The 16,086-nt window shown below is 39.6% G+C and overlaps 1 protein-coding gene across 3 annotated transcripts in view; it reads right to left on the reverse strand.

The window, feature by feature from the left end:
- Positions 1–16,086, reverse strand: part of cubn (cubilin (intrinsic factor-cobalamin receptor)) — a 264,719-nt gene that overhangs the window by 31,488 nt on the left and 217,145 nt on the right. For all 3 annotated transcript variants that reach the window (XM_063044183.1, XM_063044182.1, XM_063044184.1), the window contains 4 exons: positions 14,072–14,246; positions 7,333–7,511; positions 4,621–4,802; positions 667–838 (listed from right to left, as the gene is read on the reverse strand). In XM_063044183.1, coding sequence (XP_062900253.1) covers positions 667–838; positions 4,621–4,802; positions 7,333–7,511; positions 14,072–14,246 — 708 coding nt within the window. The remainder of the gene's footprint in view (positions 1–666; positions 839–4,620; positions 4,803–7,332; positions 7,512–14,071; positions 14,247–16,086) is intronic.

Here is a 16,086-nt window from a genome sequence, read left to right on the forward strand (position 1 = left end):
CATTGTAAAGTAGAAGTAATACATGATTTAAAATGTTTTCCCCACTTCCAAACTACAATTTCCATTTTCAAAAAAAGCCTCAATGAAATATTAATTAAATAAATTCATTACCTCTATAAAAATGGAGGTGTCTGTGACTTGGTAGTTTGAAAGAGGTTAGTAGAGGAATTCCTGTCATCATGTGGGATCCACATGCCATTGACTATCTTAGACAAATTTCTTTAAACATGTTGATTGAGCTGTGCTCTTGAAGGGCAGAAAACCACAAGAATCATTTCTCAAAAGAATCTCGACTGAATTTTGCAACTTTTTGTGATTTCCACCTTGCATATCAATAGGAACTTCTTCACTCAGAGAGTGGAAAGAATGTGAAATGAGCTGCCAGCGAATTGCAAGTTCAATTTCAGCATTAAAAAAAAATTGGGTAAGTACATGGATGAGAGAGGCATGGAGCACCATGGTCCAGGTGCAGGTTGATGGGACAAAGCTAAATAACAGTTTGGCATGGATTGGATGGGTCAAAGGCCTGTTCTGTGCTGTGATGCCCTTACATGAAGTAATCAAGAGAGATCAGAATTATAACTTGTATAAAATTTCACTGCTAGATTTTTAAAGTAAGAATGGTATAACTTTCGATGCTTGGTACACAAGAATGTTACTACTGACCTGCTTCCTCCTCTGAAGTATATGTTGCATTAAACCCTCTATTTGAAGTTGACTTGTCAGTTACAAAAACAACTCGCATGGTATTTCCGGATGATTTCACTTGTGTGCCACTCTCAACAATGCCACAATATTTCTGCAATCTGGGAGAATTGGAATGAAGTCCATTGTATATCTAGTGACATATAGATGATCAGTTAATGATTAGTACCTAAAACAATCCTTGTTGCTTTGATATGACTAACAATTTTAGCAACTTTTACACTTAGCTTTATGATAATAGGTCAATGTTTAGAAGTGCCAAAGTTGTTAATAATGAGATCAGGTGTCTTTAAACATTCCTATTAAGTTTTTTTTAAAAAAGAACCAATATGTGAATGATAGGTAACCAAGCGACTCATAAGAAGAGTTTGGGGCTGACAAGATTTTTTTTTATTGTCCATTGGGCCTTAGAGAAGATTTGGGCAGCAATGAGGTTTAGATGTAAGTAACCACCATCTTGACGGACACCAAGAAGAACAAATAACAGTTAACTAATTCCCTTTCCTGTTCATTTCTGTGATTGGTAAGCTGTTGATACACATCAGAAAATGTGGCATCTAACAAAACTAAATCTGCTCATTAATGCTCATGATAAGCACTCTGGAGATGCTGGAAAGCCAAAGCAAAACACAAACTGCTGGAGGAATTCAGCGGGTCAGGCAACATCTATGGAGGGGAAAGAAGAGTTGACCCTTCACCAGTCTTGATGATGGATCTCAGCCTGAAACTTTGGCTCTTCATTCCTCTCCATAGAGGCTGCATAGCCTGCCGAGTTCCAACAGTATTTTGTAGTATGTGTTACATTAATGTTTATGGGATTGTCACTTAAGTATTTACAATCTGCTGGAGGAATTTTTTGGGCCAGGCAACACCTGTGGAGGGAAATATCTGACATTTTGGATTGTAAGGTAGAGGGGAGATGGTCAGTATTAAGTGGTGAGGGGAAGGGGTGGAGCAAGACCCAGCAAATGATAGATCCAGGTGAGGAAAGGCGAGAAAAGAAAATGAGCAGAGAAGAATCAAAAAAAAATTACAGAGGTTGGGAGATGATACATGGAGCAACAAAGGGCTGTGAAAGATGGAAACATATAGTAAAAGATGTTGGAGCAAGGAATCAAATAAGGGAGGTGATGTGGACAGATGGGAATGGTAGGGGGAAGAGTATGTGTTTGATGGGTAGGTGAGAGGAGTGAGTGGGTAAAAGAAGGGAACTAAACACGGCAATGGGGTCTGGTTGGGTCGGGATGGAACCACGTAGGAGGAAGTGGGTATATCAGGAGGAAAGAAAACAGACAAAATGAGAGCAGTTTACCTGAAATTCTATGTTCATGCCATTAGGTTGCTACACAGCTGGAACATGAAATCTTATTCCGCCAGTTCATGTTTAGCCTCATTATTACCAGGGCTCAGCTGAGGACAGAGAGGTCAGTGTGGGAATGAGGATGGCTAGCAACTGGGAGTTCCAGAGGGCCAAAGCAGATAAACCTGGCAAAGCAGTCACCTGGGCTCACCAATGCAGAAAGGGCACATCAAAAGTACCAAAAGCAATAACAAGATTGGAGGAGATGCACATCTCTGCCTCACTTGGAAAGGCTGCTTAGGACCCTGGCATTCATAGCAAGAGGGTTCGAGTACAGGAGCAGGGAGGTACTACTGCAGTTGTACAAGGCCTTGGTGAGACCACACCTAGAGTATTGTATGCAGTTTTGGTCCCCTAATCTGAGGAAAGACATTCTTGCCATAGAGGGAGTACAGAGAAGGTTCACCAGATTGATTCCTGGGATGGCAGGACTTTCATATGATGAAAGACTGGATCAGCTAGGCTTATACTCTCTGGAATTTAGAAGATTGAGAGGGGATCTTATTGAAACGTATAAAATTCTAAAGGGATTGGACAGGCTAGATGTGGGAAGATTGCTCCTGATGTTGGGGAAGTCCAGAATGAGGGGTCACAGTTTGAGGATAAAGGGGAAGCCTTTTAGGACCGAGATGAGGAAAAAATTCTTCACACAGAGAGTGGTGAATCTGTGGAATTCTGTGCCACAGGAAACAGTTGATGCCAGTTCATTGGCTATATTTAAGAGGGAGTTAGATATGGCCCTTGTGGCTAAAGGGATCACGGGGTATGGAGGGAACGCTGGTACAGGGTTCTGAGTTGGATGATCAGCCATGATCGTACTGAATGGCAGTGCAGGCTCGAAGGGCTGAATGGCCTACTCCTGCACCTATTTTCTATGTTTCTATGACCCTGGATGGTGGTGAGGGAGGAGCTGTAAGTACAGGTATAAAACCTCTTGCAATTGCAGGCAAACATTGCTTGGGGAGAGGGACAGATGGGTGGGGAGGGATGAGTGAACCAGGGAGTCAATGAGGGAGTGATTCCTGTGGAAAGCAGGAAGGGTTGGGGATGGGTAGATGTGATTGGTGGTGGGATCATATTGTAGCTGGCAGAAGTATGAAAGAATGATGTGCTGCATGAGTAGGCAGGTGAGATGATAGGTGAGGATCAGTGGAACCTCAACCATCAGGCTCTTAAACCAAAGGAGATAACTTCACTAGCCCCATCATTAAAATATCCGACAACCTATGGACTCGCTATCAAGGACTCTTCATCTCATGTTCTCAATATTTATTGTTTATTTATTATTATTATTTTTTTTTATTTGCACAGTTTGTTTTTTGCACCCTGTTTGAACAAAAGACAAATGGCCCTTCATTGATTGTATTATAGTTATTATCGTATTATAGATTTATTGAGCATGCCTGCAAGAAAATGAATCTCAGTGTTGTATATGGTTGTATATATACTTTGATAATAAATTTACTTTGAACTTTATCCTTTTTCTGTCTGGAGGAGAGCTGGGGTAAGAGCAGAAGTCTAGCAAATATGGGTGAGGGCTCCATCAACCCCAAGAGCCCTTTCTCTAAAAAGGAGGACATCTGGAATGCTCTGTAGATTATCTTTAAGTTGTTCAAAATCTGTATCATGTGGAGTAGGTTGGAAATTCATGGGTCCTAAAATTAGAATGACTCTGTTATTTAAGTGCTGATAAACACTCTCACCTGTCTACAGCAAGAAGGCTGGCATTTGACTGGATGAGTCAAAAAACTAAAGATCAGTGAATTAAAATTCAAATTCCAGTTGTAGAACATTTTTTTCCAGTGAAATCAAAGTGGCAACTGGACAGAATTCATGCACAATGGTTTCTGAAAACACAGGCTCATCGAGCAGGATAATAACAATTATCTGTGTTCAATAAAGTCCGTTAACATTCCAGTTCAATGGAGTCTAATTACTGGGTGTCTTTTTTCCATCTGAATTTATAGCTGGCACTATATTTACTCTTGTAATAAGCAAAAATCTAATGACACTACGAAAATAAGACAGGAAGGATACTTCTGCAGCCTGCTGTATTTCCTCATTTAGTAGTTGAGTGCTGATTTTCAGGGCCACATGGAAATTATGTATAATCGCTATTGCTGCCATCAGCCCAGCCCACCACTCCACCACCCCCCAACCAGAGGATCAGTAGATATCCCGGAAATCCCAAGGCCACTTAAACAAACATGCTGACAGCAAAGCATTTATCTTCTAGTCCACTTAAAATTTGAAGGGCACTGATTATTGCTGAAACATACATCTTTTTGTGGTTTTTTTACAAGAATAAGTCACTCAGCCTTTCAAATGTGTCATACAAAGGGGGTGGACAGAGTAGATACCATCCTGTAATGTGCTTTTAGGTAGAACTAATGCCCTAGGACAACAAATCTTGCAGCTGTTTAATCTAAGCAGGCCGAGCCAACTTGTGCAATATTCCTGTTCACAGCCAGCAAGGGAAAGCAAAACCGATCACTTTAAGTTCTTAAGTTACTATCAGCTGATTTCACTTTTGACCAAAATGAATGCTGACTTACACCAACATAATCATTGTTGCAATTATGATGCATTTCCAGTCGAAGATCATTGAAGGTTAGTGTCACTCTCCGTCCAACTTGCACAGTAATTCTCCATTGACATTTACGACTGTGAGGGTAAAAGTGTGGGTAGTTTGGAGAGCTGATAGTTCCCGTCTCTGCAGTTATTTCACCTCCACATTCTGTAACAATAGTTAGCCCATTCACTTTCATTGCAACCATAAGAAAGCAAAAATTTATCTCTATCCTATCAATTATGTCATATTATTCCAGTGACACATTTAATAAATAGTTGTAGCATTATTACGAGCAAAGAATAATTATGCTACCAATGATATTGAAAGAGTCTTAGGTCTAGATATAAGCTTAGTATTAACCAGATTTAATGAAGCATACACACAGGGTGGTATTAAAACTGAAGCTTCTATACCTGGATTAAAGCAGAGGTGGAGGAGAACACAATATTAAGGTTTTGGCTATAATCACCGGGTGAACCTAGGCAAGGGCTGACAAACAAGGGATGAGAACATATGGTTTGAAACTGGTATGGACTCCATGTGTTTCTCAAAGCTTCAACAATGCATGATAGGATTTTAATCTCAAACTGATGGAGGAATGAAAGACTTATGTCCAGTTTACTGCTCTCTGTGGCTTGAACTGTGCCTGCTTTACATTCTCCTCATGGGCGCTTGGAGTTTGTAGATCTGGAATTTTTTCCTGAAGATACCTTGGAAAGTTGCTGCAGTGGATGTATACAATGTAGACATGTACAAAGGTAGTGTAGAATGTAGATATACAGGTTCTGAATCCTGAGGCAATAAAGTGAAGTTTCTAAATGTTTGAATGTAAGGTAACTGCTTGGATTCTATTTTGCTAAACATAGTACTTGATTGCTCCAGATATTCAAGGCACCTTTCCGACACTTGTCCATGTATTTTTGCATGTTAGAACTGATTGTTTCATTATCTGAGATATTGTGAGTAGAGCAGGACATCATGCAATCAGCAGAAAACAGATCATTGTTGTAATCGATGAATGTGGGAAGATTCTGCATACAGAGATGCTGAAGTAAGATTCTAGGGTGGAAGGGACCAATAACAATAACCATCTATCCAGCCATTAGTGAAGTTTTCCATGAAGCCTATTAACTTCAATTTATCAGGGTTCCTTTATGCTATATTTGGTGAATTATGTTCTTGGTATCAGGAGAAAACACTCATCAATAACTGAAATTCAGATATTGCATCTGTATTTTCTGTTAAGGCCAGACTATGACCTAGATTTGAGTGGTTCAGGCAGAACTGCATGTAACACAGTTATCAACTCCACCAGTCAATCTGTGGAACAGTTAATGTAGATTGATAAAGTGGCAATAGGTTTGGTTGGATTTCCCTCATTTTTGTGGCTAGCACAGTGAAACCTGGACTACTGGAAAATTATGCAAGGAGCTTTATAAACAGAGAATTGAACTTCAAATGAAACATAGTTTACCATTAATATCCTCGATCGAAAATCAATTAATGAAAACTAGAAGTGAGTTTTCTTAAAAAATCATGCATGATGTTAAAATCATGAGGAAAGTCAGAATGGTATAAAGAGGTATAAAATTCTTGAAAGGTTTTGTTTATCTCATCATGATCAACTGTCAAAGTATCATCGTATTTACGAATCTTAGTAATTTGACGTTTAACCCAAGTAAATTTCAATTGATTAGCTAATAATTTACCCGATTTATCACTATGAATATAACAAAACCATTATTTTTTAATCCCATGAGTTGCCATTACTATACAAAATTATACACACCTAGCAACATTTCAGTTCTGGATTGATACCTTTTTAAACTTTATTGGAACGATATCACTTGCATTACATCTCTGAATTTCTAGGAAATTGCTTATTTCAGTCAAATATTCAGTGACAGTTGAATGAAACATATAAAAACTAAACTAAAAACTGGATATTTAAATTTTTTTCTGTGAGTTTAAAATTTCCCAATATTATTTGGGGATTGGAGCTTCTTTCCATCTCAAATATAGCCATAATTGGAATGTGAAGGGTTACATGTTGAAAGATTTGGTAAATCTGGACAAATCGTGCTTAAGTTTTCAAACACTGATAACTGGAGGAACCAATTAGGTATCTAAGGATCTAAATTAAAGGAAAAGGAAGATTTATATTTTTTAAGAAGTCAAAGGAGATCCACTACCAAAGAGCACAACATGAATTAAAAGAAGCCTATACCCAGGCTCAGTGAACAGCAGACTGGCATCTCAAATGCACCCTGAGTAACACACTGGCAGCTAAATTAGGGGTCCTCACTTAGACACAGAAAAGGTCACCAAGAGGTCAGTGACATTAGTTTCTGGGAAGTACACAAAAGCACTCAGTGCAAAGTGCACACCACTAGAGGCTTTCAAACCTTAGACCAAGATCTGAAATCTCTATGTAAATAAAATAATTTTTAAAAAGAGAAAATTTATACTATCTGTCTTTATGAAGTATTGATCCCATCATAGGACTTGGCCACCTGGGTCCACACCCAACAAATTCACAATATGGATTAATATTTCCAGCAGATTTTGAACTCATTGACATGGGTAATTAATGCTAACACATTTAATCTCATGCTCTTTGAGGATAATCAAATAACCAAATTCTTCAAAAACATTATGATCCAAGTTCTAAAGACAATTTACAAAGTTTTTATACCTATTGAATATTTGGCTTTGAATCCCACATAGTTCAAAGCGCTGTTAGTTTGGAATCTCACATACATGACTCTGCCTGTAGATCTTTGAGTAGATGGCTTAGTAGATCCACAGAAGTGCCCAATCAGTGGAGCATCTGAATTAGCTCCATCACGCAGCTCCAGGTAATCCAAGTCGCATCTGATGAAGAAAGTAGTCTTGTTAAATCTCTGAATCACCAAGGTTCTTTACCCCATTGTAATGAGATGTCAACGCCATGAAATGCTGAATATATTGTGTAGTTTCTGTCATTGTTTCAACGTAGATTTACAGAGTTATATATTTTACTTAAGGATTTATTTTTGCAAATATTGAATTTTGCATTACGCTCACAATTTCACTGTGTTTTCTATGACTAATCTATAATATTAACAAAAATTATTTATGTTTGGTATTTATTCTGCAGATTTACCAAATTAAGTAGCCTGGCTTGGCTCAGTGGGAGCAAGATCAAATACAAACACCAGTCAGTGAATCTGGTAAGATTTGGAATCCATTGAAACTGGTAATCAGTTCCAGTCAAGACTGTGCCTGCATACAATGCTCTTCGGTCGATATCTTCTGGATAGATAATGAAACCATATATTTCAATCCTTTAACGTCCTTTACATTAGTAATTCATCTTGGATGTGCTTCTGGAACTGTTGGAGCCTGTGATGTGTGGTTTGGAGATTATTTGGGTGTTTCAGTGCAAGGTGAAATTACAAATAAAAAATGTTCAATCAGTTAATAGCACTGAAAGCTGATACATCCCCAAAGACTATTAAGCAGCAAAGTGGAAAAAGTAGTTGCATATATTGACGTCTTCCAAAACCCTATTGATAATGGATTGGATGGTCGCAAATGTAAACTCAATAGATAAAGTAGTGAGACAGGAAACAAGAAATTTCAAACCTCTTAGCCAGTAGTAAAAATATTGCTGAAACCTACTATAATGGGTGTGGTAATAGGACACTTGGAAAATATCAGCAGGAGTCACCTGAACTTACAGTATGGTGGACTTCTTTGCAAGAGATTTTAAGTACTAAGATTTCTCACTATAACTAGGCACCACAGTGGCATAGCTGTCAGTGCAACAGTATTACAGCTTGGGCTGTTCCAGAGCTCAGAGTTCAATTCCAGTGCTGTTTTGTAAGGAGTCTCTGTACGTCCTGCCCATGGAATGCGTGGCTTTTCCCCAGCTGCTCCGGTTTTCCCCCATGGTCCAAGCATGTACCAGGTAGATTAATTGGTTATTGTAAATTATCCTGTGATTAGGTTAGGGTTAATCAGGGTTGTGGGATCACTGGTCCAGTATGGCTCAAAGGGCTGGAAGCACCTACTCCACACTGTATTGTGAAATAATAATAAATTACATCAATAATTATACAGGCCTGTCATGACATATAGGCAGTCGGCATCACGACATCAACAACTGCATTGGTGCTGCTTCCTGCAGCCATGCCAGGCTTGTTGACTTCATCAACTTCGCCTCCAACTTCCACCCTGCCCTCAAATTTACCTGGTCCATTTCCAACACCTCCCTCCCCTTTCTCAATCTCTCTGTCTCTGGAAACAGCTCATCTATTGGTGTCCATTATAAACCCGGTAACTCTCACAGCTACCTGGACTATACCTCTTCCCCACACTGTTACTTGTAAAAATGCCATCTCCTTCTCTTAATTCCTGCATCATTGCCACATCTGCTCTCAGGATGAGGCTTTTCATTCCAGAAGAAGGAGATGACTTCCTTCAAAGAAAGGGGCTTCCCTCCCTCCACCATAAACGGCACCCTCAACTATATCTGTTCCATTTCGTGCATGTCTGCCCTCATCCCATCCTCCCACTACCCCACCAGTGATAGGATTTGTCTTGTTCTTACCTACCATCCCACCAGCCTCCACGTCCAGCACATAATTCTCCAGAACTTCTGCCATCTCCAATGGACTATAAGACCATAAGACAAAGGAGCAGAAGTCGGCTATTCGGCCCACCAAGTCTGCTCCGCCATTTAATCATGAGCTGATCCAGTCTCCCATTTAGTCCCGCTCCCCTGCCTTCTCACCATAACCTTTGATGCCCTAACTACTCAGATATTTATCAATCTCTGCCTTAAATACACCCAATGACATGGCCTCCACTGCTGCCCGTGGCAACAAATTCCATAGATTCACCACCCTCTGACTAAAAAAAATTTCTTCGCATCTCTGTTCTGAATGGGCGCCCTTCAATCCTTAAATCATGCCCTCCCGTACTAGACTCCCCCATCCTGGGAAACAACTTTGCCACATCCTCTCTGTCCATGCCTTTCAACATTCGAAATGTTTCTATGAGGTCTCCCCTCATTCTTCTAAACTCCAAGGAATACAGTCCAAGAGCAGACAAACGTTCCTCATATGTTAAACCTCTCATTCCCAGAATCATTCTAGTGAATCTTCTCTGTACCCTCTCCAACGTCAGCACATCCTTTCTTAAATAAGGAGACGAAAACTGCCCACAGTACTCCAAGTGAGGTCTCACCAGCGCCTTACAGAACCTCAACATCACATCCCTGCTCCTATACTCTATTCCTCTAGAAATGAATGCCAACATTGCATTCACCTTCTTCACTACCGACTCAACCTGGAGGTTAACCTTAAGGGTATCCTGTACGAGGACTCCCAAGTCCCGTTGCATCTCCCAACTTTGAATTCTTTCCCCATTTAAATAATAGTCTGCCTGTTTATTTCTTCTGCCAAAGTGCATAACCATACACTTTCCAACACTGTATTTCATTTGCCACTTCTTTGCCCATTCTTCCAATCTATCCAAGTCTCTCTGCAGACTCTCCGTTTCCTCAGCAGTACCGGCCCCTCCACCTATCTTCGTATAGTCAGCAAACTTAGCCACAAAGCCATCTATTCCATAATCCAAATCGTTGATGTACAATGTAAAAAGAAGCGGCCCCAACACGGACCCCCGTGGAACACCGCTGGTAACCGGCAGCCAACCAGAATAGGATCCCTTTATTCCCACTCTCTGTTTCCTGCCAATCAGCCAACGCTCTATCCACATATGTAACTTTTCCGTAATTCCATGGGCTCTTATCTTGTTAAGTAGCCTCATGTGTGGCACCTTGTCAAAGGCCTTCTGAAAATCCAAATATACAACATCCACTGCATCTTCCCTGTCTAGCCTACTGGTAATTTCCTCAAAAAATTGCAATAGGTTTGTCAGGCAGGATTTTCCTTTAAGGAATCCATGCTGAGTTCTGCCTATCTTGTCATATGCCTCCAGGTACTCTGTAACCTCATCCTTGACTATCGACTCCAACAACTTCCCAACCACCGATGTCAACCTAACAGGTCTATAATTTCCTTTTTGCTTCCTTGCCCCCTTCTTAAATAGCGGAGTGACATTTGCAATCTTCCAGTCCTCCGGAACCATGTCAGAATCTATCGACTTTTGAAAGATCATCGCTAATGCCTCCGCAATCTCCACAGCTACTTCCTTCAGAACACGGGAGTGCATTCCATCTGGTCCGGGAGATTTATCTACCTTTAGACTATTCAGCTTCCTGAGTACTTTTTCTGTCGTAATTGTGACTGCGCACACTTCTCTTCCCTGCCACCCTTGAGTGTCTGGTATACTGCTGATGTCTTCCTCAGTGAAGACTGATGCAAAATACTCGTTCAGTTCCTCCGCCATCTCCTTATCTCCCATTACAATTTCTCCAGCATCATTTTCTATCAGTCCTATATCTACTCTCACCTCTCTTTTACTCTTTATATACTTGAAAAAGCTTTTAGTATCCCCTTTGATGTTATTTGCTAGCTTCCTTTCATAGTTCATCTTTTCCCTCTTAATGACCTTCTTAGTTTCCTTTTTTAAGCTTTTAAAAACTTCCCAATCCTCTGTCTTCCCACTAATTTTTGCTTCCTTGTATACCCTCTGCTTTGCTTTAACTTTGGCTTTGACTTCTCTTGTCAACCACGGTTGTATCCTTTTTCCATTCGAAAATTTCTTCTTTTTTGGAATATACCTGTCTTGCACCTTCCTCACTCCTCGCATAAACTCCAGCCACTGCAGCTCTACCGCCTTTCCCGCCAGTGCCCCTTTCCAGTTAACTTCGGCCAGTTCCTCTCTCAAGCCACTGTAATTTCCTCTGCTCCACTGAAATACCGACACATCAGATTTCAGCTTCTCTTTTTCAAATTTCACAGTGAACTCAGTCATTTTATGATCACTGTCTCCTAAGGGTTCCTTCACCTCAATCTCTCTAATCACCTCCGGTTCATTACACAATACCCAATCCAGTACAGCCGATCCCCTAGTGGGCTCAACAACAGGCTGTTCTAAAAAGCCATCTCGCAGACATTCTACAAATTCTCCCTCTTGAGATCCAGTGCTGACCTGATTTTTCCAATCCACTCGCATGTTAAAATCCCCCACAATTATCATAACACTGCCCTTCTGACAAGTCTTTTCTATTTCCTGTTGTCATTTGTAGTCCACATCACTGCAGCTATTTGGAGGCCTATAAATAACTGCCTTCAGGGTCCTTTTACCCCTGCGATTACTTAGCTCAACCCATAAAAATTCTACACCTTCCGATCCTATATCACCTCTTTCTAATGATTTAATATCATTTCTTAGCAATAAAGCCACGCCTCCCCCTCTGCCTACCTTCCTATCCTTCCGATACACCGTGTATCCTTGGACGTTCAGCTCCCAGAGACATGCATCCCTTAGCCAAGTCTCAGAGATGGCCACAATATCATACCTGCCAATCTGTAGCTGTACGACAAGATCATCCTCCTTATTCCTTATGCTGCGTGCATTTAAGTATAACACCTTAAGACCAGTATTTGGTACCTTTTGCTTTGATTGCACTGCAACTCATCCCAATGGCTACAAATTTGCCCCATCAACTGCCTGTCTTTCCTGACATCTTTACTGCTCACTATCTTAGATTTATTTCTGTTTTCCCCTTCCTCTGCTCTGTCATTCCGGTTCCCATCCCCCTGCCAAATTAGTTTAAACCCTCCCTAACAGCTCTATTAAACTTTCCCGCCAGGATATTGGTCCCCTTCGGGTTCAGGTATAACCTGTCCTTTTTGAACAGGTCATACTTCCCCCAGAAGAGATCCCAATGATCCAAGAATCTGAAGCCCTGCCCCCTGCACCAGTCTCTCAGCCTCGCATTCATCTGCCTGATCCAACTACTCTTGCCCTCACTAGCACATGGCATAGGTAGCAATCCCAAGATTACTATGCTGGAGGTCCTGCTTCTCAGCTTCCTTCCTAACTCCCAGAAATCTCTCTTCAGGACCTCCTACTTTGTCCCATGGAATCCCATCAAGAAGCACATCTTTCCCCTCCACCTCCACACTTTCTGCTTTCCACAAGGATCGCACCCTATGTGACTTCCTTGTCCATTCATCTGTCCCCACGAAACTCTCTGGCAGTTATCCTTGCAAGCAGAACAAGTGCTACCAGTGCCCCTACAGCTCCTCTCTCACTACCATTCAGTGTCCCAAACAGTTCTTCCAGGCAAGACAACACTTGGGGTCATCTACTGTATAAAGTGCTCCCAGTGTGGCCTCTCATATAGTGGTGTGACCCGACAGAGATTGGGAGACATAGATTGTTGTATGAGGAGGCATTGGGTCAAGTTGAATTGTATTCAATAAAGATTAGGAAAATAACTGGGGATTTCTTTGAAACTACATCATTACGACAGAGTAAAATATTTGCGATGCGGGGTAGTTATTTCCCCTGGCTAAAGGGTCATATCAGGATCTAGGATAAAACTGAGATGTCTAGAATGTTCTTTTTACAGAATGTGGAGAACCTGTGGATATGCATTACCACTGATAGGAGTGAAGGCCAAGTCGCTGAATATATTTAAGGAGAATGAAGATTTATTGATTAAAATGCATCAAAGAGAGTATAGAGAGAGCAGGAATATGATGTTGAGATGGAGGATTAACCATAATTATGTTGAAAGATACAGCAGGCTGAAAGGGTACAATAATTTACTTTCTATTATTCTTACTTAAATGTGCTAAAACAACAAAATTACAAGGACCTTGCTCCTCCTGTGGCAATCCAATGGAGCAATGGATGGGAAAGGGGCTTGTTTTGCAGTTTTGTGTAGTTCTGTGGAACATTGTGGGTGTGCTGTGTTAGCACTGGATTGTGTGGTGATTGTTGTGGGTTGCCCCCAGCACATGCTTGGGTGTGCTGGTTGTTAATGCAAATAACGCATTTCACAGTATGCTTTGATGTACATGTAATAAATAAATCTGAATCTGACATTTGACGTGATATGACTGTTGCTGCTCACGGGTCTCATTTGTACACTGACCGACCTTTGTGTGTATTGATCAAGTCAAATTAAATTCTGCTACTTGCATAATCTACCTAAATGTTTTCCCAAATCTTGGCTTTAATTTTCATTTTGTACTATCCATCATTAGCAAAAATCCTGTAATACTATATTTCAATTTGATATCCACATCACTAGTGTAAATTAGAAAACACTCACTAGTATATTTATGTAAGGAGTATTCCAAAATATTACAATTGTCACTTAACGTTTTGTTAACAAGATTCAGCTCAAATTCAGAATCACCTTTGTAAGAAATTAAGATCATATCAAGAATTTATGTTTTATATTATTCATTTTTTCCAAATTCCGAAGATAATAAGGTAAGTAAATTCACAAATATTGATCTTACTCAGGATGATTTTCAATGTAGAAATCACTGTCGAAATCAAGTTGAACTGTATCACCACTTCGAACAGTGATAGTCCAGATACAGTCTATGTCCTCTGAATAATTATTGGGGTAATTCATTGAGGTAATATACCCAATATCATCAAAATCAGAAATAAAAATGTTTCCACCACAAGCTGCAAAAGAACACATCAGATTTCATTGTGCATTTCAGAATGAAAATCATCAGAAAGATGTTAAAAGAGTATCCTCCAAACAAAGCATGCTTAAAAATATCAGAACTTTGGTGCAGTCAGAAATTTTGTAAAGAAGAGCATATGTAGAATTATTTACATAATAGCAATCACCATTAAGAGTTCTGAAAATCAAGGGCTTTTCCATACTTCTAGTGTGAAAACAATACTCCCCAAATGCTCACTAGCAGTGCTGTGCGGGTGTGCTTTTACAGTGATTTTTAATTGTAATTATAACAGTTTGAGCAGTGATCATCTCACACCAATCACTGGATCAGACAGGGCTTTTACTAAGGAAAAATTTTAATCGCTGAGATTGATTTAAAAAATTTTCCATTACTAAGAGGCCCACTGAAAGATTCTTTCATCAGTCCATCCAGGATTTCTACAGTATTATCTGGTCCATTATATTATACAAAAGCTTTCAGTAGAATGGAAGACATTCTTAAAAACGTGAAAACAATCCATTACCCACTGGAGTTCTAAACTGTTCCCAAATTACATCATCTGAATGCTGCGTGAAGTAATGTTTTTATCAATAACTCTACTGTTCCCTGTTTGTTCAGACAATGTAGTTATTGTCAGTCGAGTATTTGTTAAATTGTTACTTTGACAGATTCATGTCATACAACATGGTGCCCCTACAAAAACTTGTGAAAACTTAAGTCAGTCAATAGTCACAATTTGCATCAAAACCGCTAAAGTATCTTTAAGGTCAGAGTCTGTATTAAAATTAATTTATTCTGTTCTGACTTGCAAAGAGGACATCCTACTAGAACATATAAAGCTGTAAATAAGACAAGTCAAGGACTTGATAGTATGCCTATCACCATGAATCTTGGATTATATTTTCTTCTGATTGTTGTTTTAGTCAATAAAAATGAAAATTCAGCACAGCTCAATAAATTTGCATATCTTTTGCTAAAGTCGTGAAAACATAAAATATAATCCAATTATATCATTGTTTTACAATGTCTAGTGATTATAATTGATAGCTGTGATCTATAAATAAATTATTTGCTAACATAAAGGTTTGAAACACATTTAGCTCTGTGGATAAAAATATTCTGTGCACTGTCTGTATTATAACAGAGACATTGATTTACTTATTATTACCTCATTCCAATGCTACAGGATAAGTTCATCCAGAAGTTTTATTTAACATCTATTCACTCACTGTTATCTTAGAATGGAGTTCTACTTTAGGGATGTGTGTTATTTTGAACTAAGGGAACTGGGGAATGCTTTTCACCACGGATTACATACGAATGCAAATTGTATGGTACAAGCACCAACATAACTCAGTCTCCAACCATAACTGTAGTTCTATCTCTTCTGAAATGTCTAGGTGGAGATTTGATTCTTATCAGATACAGTTGGCCTGGCTGGTTGCACTTTTACTTAGAACCTTACACCTTCATGATTACTGAAGCTTGGAATAGGATGTAGGCTTGAGGAGAACTTCATTTGCGGCAAAACCAGATGTAAAGACCATAATTTCAAGTTAGTTACCAATACCCCTAACATGGAATTCAGAAGATATTTCATGCAGAAAGTGAAACTCTTTAGTAAAAGAGGATAGAAGATGAATAACAGATAACATCTTGATGTACGTTTGAGAGAAAAGAATTGAAGTAGGTGATTTTAACTTCCCACATATTGACTGGGACTCCCATAGTGTAAAAAGACTAGATAACATCAAATGTGTTCAGGAAAATTTCCTTAATCAGTACGTAGAAGTCCCAGCGAGAGAATGTGTACTACTTGATCTCCTATTAGGAAA

This window comes from Mobula hypostoma, chromosome 3, assembly GCF_963921235.1.
Source record: "Mobula hypostoma chromosome 3, sMobHyp1.1, whole genome shotgun sequence".
Taxonomy (NCBI): domain Eukaryota; kingdom Metazoa; phylum Chordata; class Chondrichthyes; order Myliobatiformes; family Myliobatidae; genus Mobula; species Mobula hypostoma.